Source organism: Xiphophorus maculatus, chromosome 1, assembly GCF_002775205.1.
Source record: "Xiphophorus maculatus strain JP 163 A chromosome 1, X_maculatus-5.0-male, whole genome shotgun sequence".
NCBI lineage: Eukaryota > Metazoa > Chordata > Actinopteri > Cyprinodontiformes > Poeciliidae > Xiphophorus > Xiphophorus maculatus.
In genome coordinates, this window is record NC_036443.1 from 25649828 (window position 1) to 25662409 (window position 12582).

General features: G+C 38.1%; 1 protein-coding gene across 1 annotated transcript; it reads left to right on the plus strand.

The window, feature by feature from the left end:
- The first annotated feature begins 322 nt into the window (after positions 1-322).
- LOC102219884 (transmembrane protein 198-like) lies at positions 323-8854 on the plus strand. The gene is made up of 5 exons (XM_014468745.2): positions 323-741; positions 2586-2881; positions 4063-4638; positions 6553-6680; positions 6814-8854. Exons 2-5 carry the CDS (start codon positions 2725-2727, stop codon positions 6961-6963), a joined length of 1011 nt encoding a protein of 336 aa, XP_014324231.1. The 5' UTR covers positions 323-741; positions 2586-2724; the 3' UTR covers positions 6964-8854.
- Positions 8855-12582: the final 3728 nt, after the last annotated feature.

The following is a 12582-nucleotide window of genomic DNA, read 5'->3' on the forward strand; positions in this document are numbered from 1 at the left end:
TATTTCTTTTTACACTTGAAATGCGCCCAAACTAACTTCCAAGTAACTTTTCAGGAAGTTAAGTCAATAATTTCTTATTATTTATTAAAACATACTGGTTCCACTAGCAAATTATTTCACTTATAACATGGGGAGAAAGTCTTATTATAAGTGAAATAATCTACCAGTGGAACCAGTACTTTTAAAATCAATTTTAAGGAAATATCAACTTAAAACAAGCTCCTTTAAATCTTGTTGAAACGCTAGTTGTAAGTTAGTTTTGTCGCATTTCAAGTGTAATTAGATATTTGCACTGGAAATACTTGGTAAAACTTTGCGTTTTTTGCGTGTGGTGAAAAGTTTGGACACTGTTATTTTAATTCTCAGGTATACAAAGACACATGTAGGTTCGAAGCTGAACCTATTAAAAAGATATGCTAGGTGAATTAAAGATAGCAGACATGCAGGTTAGTGTTCCTGGAGGATTATGGGTAGTTGAGGGTTGAACTCCCTGACTTGGCCTTGGACTTGGCAGCTGTGTCAGTCTAACGCTGGGGGCAGATGGCCGCCCTCTCAGGCATCAGCAGTTTACAAGCACAGATGAGGGACTTACCGGTTGGACGCTCTCTGTGGGAAACCACACAGTTGATGTGGAAACTCCGGACAAACTCTGAACGCTCCCTGTTTACAGGAATTTAACAAGCTGATCAGGATGCTTACATCTCTCCTTTAAAGCGCACATTTACCTGTGGACCGCTGCAGGTAAGGCCATGAAAATGTTTTTACACGTTTTATATTCTCATTTCTCACGTTTTCATGTTGTTTGTGGTAATTCGGTGGAGATTATCTGATACTGCAGTAGTGTTTTTTGAGTAAAATTAACAGAAAATTAGGTGTTTTTGTTGCTATTCTTTCATATTTTAATGTTATTGTTTTAGTTTTACCAGAGACATTTCCACGTGAAAGTTTTCTCGTGCTTTACAGTAACATGAGAATGACTCACCTGCTAAAGCTCCTCTAATTCCATTTGCTGACCGTAGGATCTGCCTCAACAGCTTAGCATGTCGTTACATGGAGGCTAATTTATGCTGCATCAAAAGAATCATACAATCAGCTGCAGGTGAACATGATTAAAATGTTCAGAAAGTTCACAAATAAGCTTGAAATAATGACTCGTACTTTATAAATGTTAATCTTTAGTTATATTTTGTTACACATCAGCAAATAAATGCTATAGAACTACAGACCCATTCAGTAAATTTAAATATTATTAAAAAGTCAACTTTGTTTAACTAGACAAAGTTGAATGTTTTAACACCTTTGTGCCTCTTAATAGTGATGATTTTGTGCTAACAGCTAATAAAAATATTCTAATTTTAAATTAGAATATTACATCAGACCAATAAAAAACTATTTTTAAAAGCAGAAATGAGGTCTTAATAAAAGCATGTTTAATACCTGCTGAAGGTTATTTTCAAAAGACAATTTTAATTTTACAAACTGAATATACTGAATACTTTTGCTCCTTTTGAATGTAGGATTCTTCAAGTATTTCTTAAGTGGTTTTTGACTGACATTACTGTTCATTTTGGGAAAATGTCCATCCTGCTGCTTTTATTGGTGTCTAAATGTTTGTTTCCTTCTTATTGTTCAGCAAACAGAGTACCAAACCACATGCTCAGAACAATGCATGTGAAAAACAGAGGCATGGAGCCAGCAGGTCATTTCCTCAGCTGCATCCTGTTCTTAAACCAAACATAAAACTTGGAAGGGAAGCTAGGTTTCCCTCTCTGCTTCCCGAATAGAAAATTTGGGCATGGGAAAAGGCACTTCCTCATCAGCAGTTTAAAAATGACCTTTTATGCTTCCTTGAACAGGCTAGGACAGGTCTGAAGGGATTATACAAAACATGTTTCTTACATTCTTTGCACAAAATCATTCTTAGAAAATCAGATTTTAATCTGGTCAGCTCTGCCTATGTTGAGCTCCTTGCAAAATGAGCTGCTGTCATTTTAAATCCAAATAAGCTGCTGCTGGCCACGCCCCCCAACACTCACATGTGAAAACGGCTGCAAAAAGATGCGCAATTATACAACCGTACATCTCTGAAAAGCATTAGTAAAGCCTCCTGCACGACCAACTAGAACCCAGCAAGTGGTTTCTAAATAATAAATCAACAAAAAAACACTTGTCTTTTCCAGCAGCCATTGTACAGCGCATGGTAAAAGTAGTTGACCAAACATGCTGGAGCTCCACTTGGGTTACTAGGTAACAGGCTGGAATGTACTTTGGTTGCTAGGTAACTGGCGTTGTGTGCTGATTTGTGACGTTACATTCAGAAAGATTTTGAAATAGCTCACTTTTTAGACACCAAAAAACAGCTGGGTGATTGTTTTAAGCACTTGAGCTGTTTTTAGAAGCAGTAAAGACCCAAACTGAAGTACAGAAACGTTCAAAACGTGACTTTTGCATAATAGGTCCCCTTTAATATTAACTAAAAATCATTTAAACATATTGCTTTTCACCACGGGAAAAGGGAAATTACATGACTTGTCACCACTACAGTCTCTATCAAACCCTGAAATCATGTCCTTTTCTTTTTGCAGGTGCACACCAGGAAACAGTTTAATGCATGCTCTGGATCCAGGAACTTCCTCTTTGCTTGGACTTCCAACTTCCCTCCTTCAATGAACAAAGCACATTCATGTCCAAAGCAGCTGGGCAGCACAAAAGAAACAATCCTCCATGATGGCAGTGTCTTCACTCTACATTACAGAGGAACCTGGAGCTGGAATCACTGAACTGGATATATGTGTTCTTAACAATAATGTGCAATACGAAGTCATCCCGTCTGTCGTGTGCTCCGTCTGCCTTTCATTCGGCCTCATCTACTGCTTTTTTGGTGTGTATCCGCGCTGACATTAGATGCTAGTATTAGCTTACACGAAGCTGTTTTAAATGTTTCATTAGCTCACCTGATGGCTTAAATCCCCCGAGGCAGGCGTCTGCAGGTTGCCAGGGGTTTAGAGTGGATAAGTCCAAAGCTGGAGGAGGCAGATGGGAATCTAAATTTTATACAGACGGCATTCATGAGTCGCCACCTGTTGCACTGAATGAAATCCCACTGATGTCATGGTGTTAATGCTCATTCGGTTTTTAACGGGGATTTTGTGTTTAGTGTGCATGCATTGCAACGTGAAGCAAACATTTCCCGTTCTGCTTTCACTGGGAGAAAACGTTGAGATAACGCTCTCAAAGTCTGGTAGTGTGGGCTGTTAAACATTAAACTGATGCAATTCAGCTTATTTTATTCACCAGATGATTTGTGTTTACATATATACAACATATGGCAATACATTTTACATTTTATCAGACCGCCTAGTCTAAACATTACTGAAATATTCTTAAAGTTTCTTTCCATAAGTGCCCCAACTTCCCTAAAATGCAAAGAAATAAATGTGCATCTTATCATAAAAATAAAAAACTAAAATAGTTGCTCTATGGAGAGATCTGGAAATTGATCATAAGCGAAAGTATTCAAACCTTTGTAACATTTTATGTTACAACCACAAATTTTTATGTATTTTATTTATTTATTTATTGCAATGGTAACACATAGTTGTGCTAAACTGTAAAGTGACAGGAAAATATGCACAATTATTTAATATTTTTTACAAATAAATTTAGGACAATTATTAATCTGACTGTGCTTCATTGGTTGCAATATTAATTATGATTCAATATTTGGAAACGTGGCCATCATTTCCTCTGCTGCCTTTGCTAAAACTACAGGGAGACTACAGTTCTACAGCACAGAAAATTTATGTCGTCCTCAAACGTTGATGACGTGTGACGATCAGAAAACAGAACTTCTTCTTCTGTTTTCTGATTGGCCCGCTAGAAAATCTACCGGAGGAATCGAAGTAAACGGGAGAAAATCCAGACTGTCTGTGAAGCGAGATTTGAATCGAGTGGAATAGCGCAGGAAGGAAACTAGCTTGTGCTAGGTTTTGTACCTAACTCTGGCTTCAGAGAAGGTTTAAGGAGATTCTAAGATTGCTGTTTTTTGTTTTTTTTTCGCAGGCTATCGCTGCTTCAAGATGGTCATGTTCTTCTCCGGCTTCATGTTTGCCTCATCCGCCGTGCTCCTGTTCTACCATAAGGAGCCAGACTTTACGGGTCAGTTGAGAGAGGACGCCAAGGCGGGCATCGGGCTTGGAGTCGGCGTACTGTGTGGACTGTTTACCGCGCTGGTGTCCACGCTGGGACTCCTCCTCTGTGGCCTGCAGCTCGGAAGCCTCCTCTCCCTGTCCATGCTGGTGATTGTGGGACAGTTTCACAGCCTTACTCCAGTGTGGGTGCCTCTTTGTGCCGTACTGGCTGCCAGCATCGCGTCTGCTGTGTTCACACTGCAGTGGCAGAGGTTGTTCAGCATCTTCTACACGTCTGTGTTTGGAGCTACGACCGTGATGCTGTGCGCGGACTACACGGTGGGCGCGTTTGTGCTGCCGCATCAAGTGTATGACGTGTTTTGTGAAGCGGCTCCGCGACCCTTCTGCTGGTTTAACTGGGCAATCACTGGGATCTGTCCTGTTTTGAGCACTGTGGGCGTGTTGGTGCAGTGGTGGTTTACTGCGAGGGGAGTTTCACACTTTGAAGGTGAGTTTTGGTCAGTCTGCAGACACAAAAGTGGATCTTTAAATTAATGGAATTTTATTAGATAACTCAATACAAAGTAGAGTGAGAGGAAAATAATCCATTCATCTTCTGTACCTGCATATTCTTTGTTCACGTTGCAGGATTGACTTTTGCAGAAGGACAATTTAGAAAAGCCAGTTATCAGTCAATCAATCAATCAGTCAGATTTAATTGCAAAGCACATTTCATCAACACGGCATTTCAAAGTGCTTCAGAGAGATTTGTGGCTGATTCAGAACAAAGATGGGTTTGTACAGATAAAGGCAGAATGAGGAAGGTTTCTGTTAGACAAATTCATCAGATTAAGAGAGCAGCTGTTAAAATGCCCTTAAAAAGCAGCAAACAGTTATTTGAAGCTGCTGGTGCCTCTGGAACCTCAAGGTGGAGGATCCTGCAGAGGCTTGCGGTGCATGAAGCTACTATTCAGCCACCCCTAACCAGAGCTCACAAGCAGAAACGGTCACAGTGGGCCCAGCCGTACATGAAGATTAATTTTCAAACAGACTTGTTCACTGATGACTGCTGTGCAACCCTGGATGGTCCAGATGGACGCAGTAGTGGATTGGTGGTGGATGGCCACCACATCCCAACACGGCTGTGATGTCAGCAAGGAGGTGGTGGAGTCATGCTGTGGGCCGAAATCATGGAGAGAGAATCATTGGTCGGCCCCTTCAGAGTCCCTGAAGGTGAGAAAATGACCTCACCAAAGTATATGGACTTTCTGACTGATCACTTTCTTTCATGGTTCAAAAAGAAGAGCCGTACCTTCAGTAGCAAAATCATCTTCATGCATGACAATGAATGCTGCAAGGAATACCACCGTGTCATTGGCTGCTGTGGGCTTAAAATGGAGAAACTCATGGTGTGGTCACCATCCTCCTCTGACCTCTGACCTCAACCCTATTGAGAACCTTTGGAGTTTCCTCAAGCAGAAGATCTGAATGCAGTTCATATCAAAACAGAAGCTCTGGGAAGGTTTTCTGACATCCTGCAAGGGAATTAAAGCAGAAACTTTCCACAAACTCACAAGTTCAATGGATGCAAGAATTGTGCTGTGATATCAAAGAAGGTCCTATGTTAACATGTAACTCAGCCTGTTAAGATGTTTTTGATTGAAATTGGTTTTGATTTTAGTACATGTGACCATTTAATGCTGCACATTCACAGAATGACCGTCTGCAGTTCTTTATAATCCATAAAATGTTTAGAAAATCTGCTGTGCATAATAACTTGGAAAAGTGCATTTTGAGTTTTTGATTTTTGAAAGAAATACTGTTCTCATGGGGAGCTTTGTTCAGTAAAATATGATTTATACTGTAATAGTTCATGACTTCAAAATTATACTGACCATCATTTGCATTGACCATTTAAGAAAATTTGAGAAAATATCACTTGCATAATAATTGTAGTAACAACAGCAGCCAGGGGTTATTACAACATCATGTACATGAATTAAAGTTAGATAATACACTGAGTGTTTTAATTTCCTTGCAGTTCTTTGAATGATATAGTAACTGAAAGTAGTTCAGTAGGTCCGTTTTAAGAGTCACAAAGCAAGGAATTTTTCTATTGAATTTACGTTTGTGAATAAAAACCTTTGCTAAAAATAGAATCAAATTAATTAATAATTTCTTGAATAATTGTGAAAACCAAGAACAATATTCTCCCAGTGTAAAACAAAATCTTTGTATATACTATCCATTACTATCCATTATCCTTCTAGTAAGGATTTTTTTAATTATTATTATTATTTAAATTTTCCATTTTATGGTTTATGGAAACACAGCTGATTGGGACATAAAATATAAAAAAGTTCAAACTGAATAAATGAATGAAACATGAATATTTTAAATTTATTTTAATTCTCTTTTCCAGGTGCAAATAAAAAACAGAAGAAATATGGAACGAAGCAGAAAAGTAGAGAAGACAGGAGAAGACCTCGGCCATACCGGCAGCGCAGGCCTCCGCCTCTGAAGCGATATGCTGGAGATGTCCTCGCACCAGTACGTGGCTCAAACAAAAACATAAAATGCAAAAATATCCTGATTTCATGACAGAAAACCTGATTGCTTATGAGTTTTTGTCAGTATCTGGCTAGTGTAACAACGGCGCTCATCTCTGCTACCTGCCTTGCAGAGTTATCTCCACAAACTCCAAGAGCGTCAACTGGGCACCGGCTCCTCCACCAGCAGCGTCAGCACCATCACACACACCCTGATCGACTTCAACTTCGAGACGGGCTCCATGGTGCCTCTTACCTCCGCCTCCCCCATCTTCACAGTCTAACCCAAAGAGCAAATCTCTGGGAAAGTAACTTTGAACTGTTTACTTTCACAAAACTTGTTCAGATATTTCAGTTTCTGCTTTGGGTTTTCTTCACAAGCTTTATTGGACAATTGTCCGTCTTTCCTGATTGTTGAATTACATTTATTATTCCTCAGCCTCAGAATTCCAACATTCTTTGAGAAGTTTTATTCTCACAATATTTGTATTCACCTTAAAAGAGTGTGCTGTTAAATGTAAATATCAAAAAACTTTTACGTTTTTAAAGGTGACCTTTTATGCTTCCAACCAGATTATTATTGGCTTTCGATTCATAAAAATTGTGTTCATTACAATTTTTTTTGCACAAAATCATTCTTAGATTTTGGGATTTTAGTCGGGTCTGTTCTACCTATTTGAGTTCCTTCTTTGAAAAGCGTTAGTAGAGCCTGCTGCACAACCAATAAGAATGCAGCAACTGTTTTCTGGATGGTAAGCCAACTAAAAACACTTGACTTTTCCAGCAGCTACATACAGCCATTGTACAGCAGTAAAGCCAGCTGACCAAACATGCTGGAACTCAGCTAGGTAACGGCACAGTGCCCATTGATTGTGGCATGTGTTTAGGTTTAGGAGGTTTTTTAAGTGGCTCATTTTCCAGATACCTAAAAACATTAACTTAGTACCAAACACCATTTTTTTATGCGCTCCGGCCCAAATGGAAGTATAAAAACATGCAAAATGTGAATTTGCATAATAGGTCTCTTTTAAAAAAAATTCTTCATGTTTGGAACAGTCCATGCCACTTGATGCATCCAGATCCAAACCATATCTTATTTGGGCAATGATATGGATGTCTTGATCAAGGCATATTAGAACAATGTTGGTCAAACTCAACTCCCAACACCTGTTGTTCTTGGACTGGCTGTGATTTCATGTTAGCCAACAAGCTTCGCCGTCACGGTTTGTGCTCCAGATTTTTTAAACATGGCAGCCAATTTTTATGTGCATAACTTTCAAACTATGTCAGTTTTTATACTGTATTGTAGGCTCTGCATATTATTTTGTTTGGTATTTTCCTAACAAAGTGATTGTTTTTCAAGACTTAGAGGGATGTTTGCAGAAAAAAAGAAGAAATTGGCTGCTGCAGCTTCCCTGCACGCAACTAGAAGCTAAGTTTTTGAAGCAGAAACTTTTGTACTGTTGGCTTTCCACTAGCTGGAACCACACTGAGTTATCAACAAGTCATATCACAATAGAGAGTAATGCTGACATTAGCTTAGCACTTTGTGAAACTGCTGAGCAGGAAAACATCATTAGCAGTAGCAAGTTGAAGGATGCAGTTGTACTGAGAGAACAAAATGTAAAATTTTAACCAAGTTATGCCTGTGTTGACAGCATATTAAACCTGTCTAAACCTGTCAAGATTCTTTTGGGACAAAATATGCAAAATAAATACTGCATATATAAAATAAAGGGATATGTGGATCATGAAATTGATGGACTGTTGTGTGATTGTACTCAGTTTACAAGCATATACATGGCATTGATTTTAATTGTTTTTAATGTGAAAACCAATTAAAAAATGACATTTGTAGATGCCTAAATTACTTGGATCTGTCTGTAGGACAAAAGAAAATCTTGATCAGGACATTCAAGCTCACTTAACTAAGAAAAACGTTAGTTTGCTCAAAGTAAATGTGAATAAAGTTGTTTAACTGTGGACTATAAATTATTACAATGTTGAGTTGGACCAAAGCCTCAGAGCTTTTTTTGTATCTTAGTTAAAGTTTCTTAAAATCTGCCAGATCTGTCGTTTTCTATGTAATTTAAGTGAAATCTGAGGTTTTTATTGATGGGCAAGGCTACACCTCTAGCTTTAGATGAAAAAGAAGAATAAAATACATGACCAACACAATCCCTACACATCTTTAAATGTTCTATATCTGTGAGATGGGTCTCTTAAATAAAGGTGATGTCTGTGCTTTGTTTCTTAAAGTATATTACAACTTTCTTCCTGTTAATGGGGTTGTTAATCCCTCTAACATTCAACGAACGACAGTTTAGTAGTAATGTCTTATTCATTTTAAGTAACATGAAAAAATATTCTGGTTAAGTGTCATGAGATGCACATAACTTGGACAAAATAAAGAAATCTCTGACCCTTTATATATCTATCTATATATAGATAGATATATACTGTATATACAGTATATATATCTATATATATATATAGACAAATAGATATCTATATACATCTATATATAGATATATATTTATATATACAGTATATCTATAATTATATATCTATAGTTTTATATATATATATATATATAGAGAGAGAGAGAGATCGAGAGAGATTGATATCGATATGTAGATATATACAGATATCTATATATAGATTTATATATACTTCTGTATATATATATATATATATATATATATATATATATATATATATATATATATATATATATATATATATATATATATATATATATATAAATATATATATATATATAAAGAGACAGATGAAGATGTAGATATACATATAGGTAGATTGATATTGATATGTAGATACATATAGATAGATATCTACGTCTATATATATGATTAAATTTAGATATAGATATATATATCTTGCCCAGAAAGATAAATAATTTTCTAAATTTTTTCCAATTTGTATAGGTTTACACATCTAAAAGGCTCTTTTTGTTCCATGTTGTTTACATTTTCTTTGTCCAAATCTCCCTTTAATTAATAAATGTGGTTGTCTTATTGTCTGTTTAGAATTAGAAATAAAAATCTTACAATGAATGAACATGAGTACTGATGTTGAACGTGGGGGAAACCGGAGCACCCGGAGTGAACCCACAGCTACACAGGGAGACGTTTCCCACCGTGCAGTCCTGGCTTTTTCATATTAAAATGTCCAATTAACAACAACAGTAGCTCTTTTTCCAATTAGCGCCAACCAGCCAACCCACACATGGCCCCACCCCCCTTTTAAATCTAAGATACTGGAGACATAAATTGATGTCTACGCTGGATGGACGTTACTTCTGTCTTTGAACTGGCGCAGACATGATGGAGTTAGAGCCTTTTTGATTCGCCTCCACAGAGAAATCTTTTTCATGGGGCTCTCTTCTGGTTCACAGACGTTGTTCTGCTCAGCTGACTCTCCAGCTGCTTGAGTCTCTGATTCCTCAGGTGTAGTTTGGATCCCATCTTTGTTAAATGTAACATTCATCTGTGGAGGCGATGTTTTCTGTTTTTCTACAAGGCCACTCTCCCCTTCTGTGGAAACTACAGGAACCCTACCTGTTACATCTTCTGAGACTTTGCAAGGTTTTGTCTCTAGTTGCTCAGAAGCTGTCTGTGGGATCTCTAGTGTTTCTAAATCAGTGCTGTGGATCAAGTTTTGATCCGTCTCTATTTTATTTACAATGGTTTCCAGTTTAGCTTTCTTTGCCGTCTTTCTCTTTTTCTTACATTTTGATTTAGTCAATGGTCTTTTATCATCTGGCTGATCCCCATTCTGTTGTTTTTCTGTCACCATTTTGTCTTCAGTCGCCTGCTGTAATTCACCATTCACTGTTTCATTTCTATGAATCTCAGGTATGATGGAGGCTGTCTCATCACCGAATATTTCAGAAAAGAAGTTTTCCGGTATTGAAACTTCATCTTCTTCAGTGTCTTCCACAGAAACTTTAATATTGTTGAGGGTCTCCGGCTCACAGGCAGCTTTCATTGCTGCCTTTCTTTTGTTCTTGCACTTAGATTTCTTTGATGGTTTCTTGTCATCTTGCTGGTCCCCACTTAGTTGGGTTTCAGAGACAGTTTCTTTTTCATCGATCTGCTCTACTTTAGCGATCTCAGTTTCAATCATATGAATGTAAGTTTTAATGGAGGCTATATGATCCACAACTGTTCCTAGTATAGAAACTTCCTGTTGTTCACCGTTTTCATTATTGGGGATCTCCAGCTCACAGGCAGCTTTCATTGCTGACTCTGTCCTGTTCTTACCTGTAGATCTCTGGAATATCTTGGTCTGCTGATCCTGATACCCATTCAGTTGTGTTTCAGAGGGCTGTTCTTGTAGCACTAAAGAGATCTCAGTTTGTGTCGAAATACTTTGACTGACTGGTTTTAATTCATAACTGGATTCCTGTAGATCCATCTCAGTTTGTGTTGAAGCAGATTGATAATTTGCTGTTTTCTGCTTTGGGATTTCTTGCCAATCTGTCTGAGTCTGAACAGAAACCATTGACCTCTTGCTCTGTCTGCTCTCTGAGAGTCCTTTCCTCGCCAGCTCTTGCTGTTGTCTAAGTTTAGCACTTAGTTTCTTATTCGTATCAAACATCTCATCAAGCTGTTTCATTAAGTATTTCTCCATTTTGTTGTCCGACGGTTTCAAGTTACCTCTGGTTTCCAGCACATCCATCTCTGTTTGTGTTGAAATTGTTCGACTGACTGGTTTTAATGGATATCTGGTTTCCTGTCCATCCATCTCTGTTTGTACCGAAGCAGATTGATAATTTAATGTTTTCTTCTTTGGGATTTCTTGGTAATCTCTCTGAATTTGAGCAGAAACCATTGAATCCTTGCTTTGTCTGCTCTCTGACAGTAGTTTCCTCACCAGCTCTTGCTGCTGTCTAAGTTTAGCACTTAGTTTTTTATTCGTATCGAACATCTCATCAAGCTGTGTCATTAGGTATTTCTGCATTTCTTTGTATTTCAATTCAGTCTCCTTAAATTTGGCAAGACACGAACAGTTTGCTTGACTTGTCTTGTCAGAAGAGTGGGGCCGATTTTGAATTTCATTTAAACAGCCTCTTTGAACATTTTCTGCAGTCTGATCATCAGGAACCTCAATTGAATTGTCTGCCTGGATGTTGTCCTTGGGCTTACCTGTAGATGGACTTTTCTTGTCTTTCTGATCCAGTGTCTCCAGCGCTTTGGCGATCGATTCATTTTCAGTTATAAGTGAAACGTCCTGCGGTTCGGTATTTTCAGCAGAAACCTTAAGCTCTTGCTGCTCCAACCAGACTGCAAATGGCACCTTCTTCTTCTTTTGCTTGAGCAGATTGGGTGGCTGTAATTCCCTTTCAACAATGTTGTCAGATGCAAAGTCTTCGATTCTTGGTTGGTTGGACTCCATTGTATCCTTTGTTTGTTTCAGGGTCTAAGTTAAAATTAGTTCTCTAGAAACTCTGTCAAGATTTCACGTTAAGTTTGATGTAAATCTCCAAATGAAATGTGCACCAAACAAAGTTTAAAATCTTACTGTGAACTGCTAAATAAATTCTCAAGAGAAACGTGTCAACAACGGCTGCTAAACGGCTGTGATGAAAGTAGATGATGTGAGGCGCTTATATAATCGCTGGTGATGTCAGAATTCTGCCTTTGGAGTTATATTGTGATGTCACATTGTGATGTCACAGTTTCAACTGGGGCTTGTCTGTTGGATTTTTATTAACAGGACGGATGCGCGCGCAACCTGACTGCAAAAAGAGTCAGTGGGCTTTTAAACTGTCACTGGTTGCCATAGTTACCAGTGACGTGCGGTCAGGGGACGCAAGTGAGCCAGAGCCTCACCTGTCGTAATGGAGAAATATAATGATAAACGAATTTATATTGCTA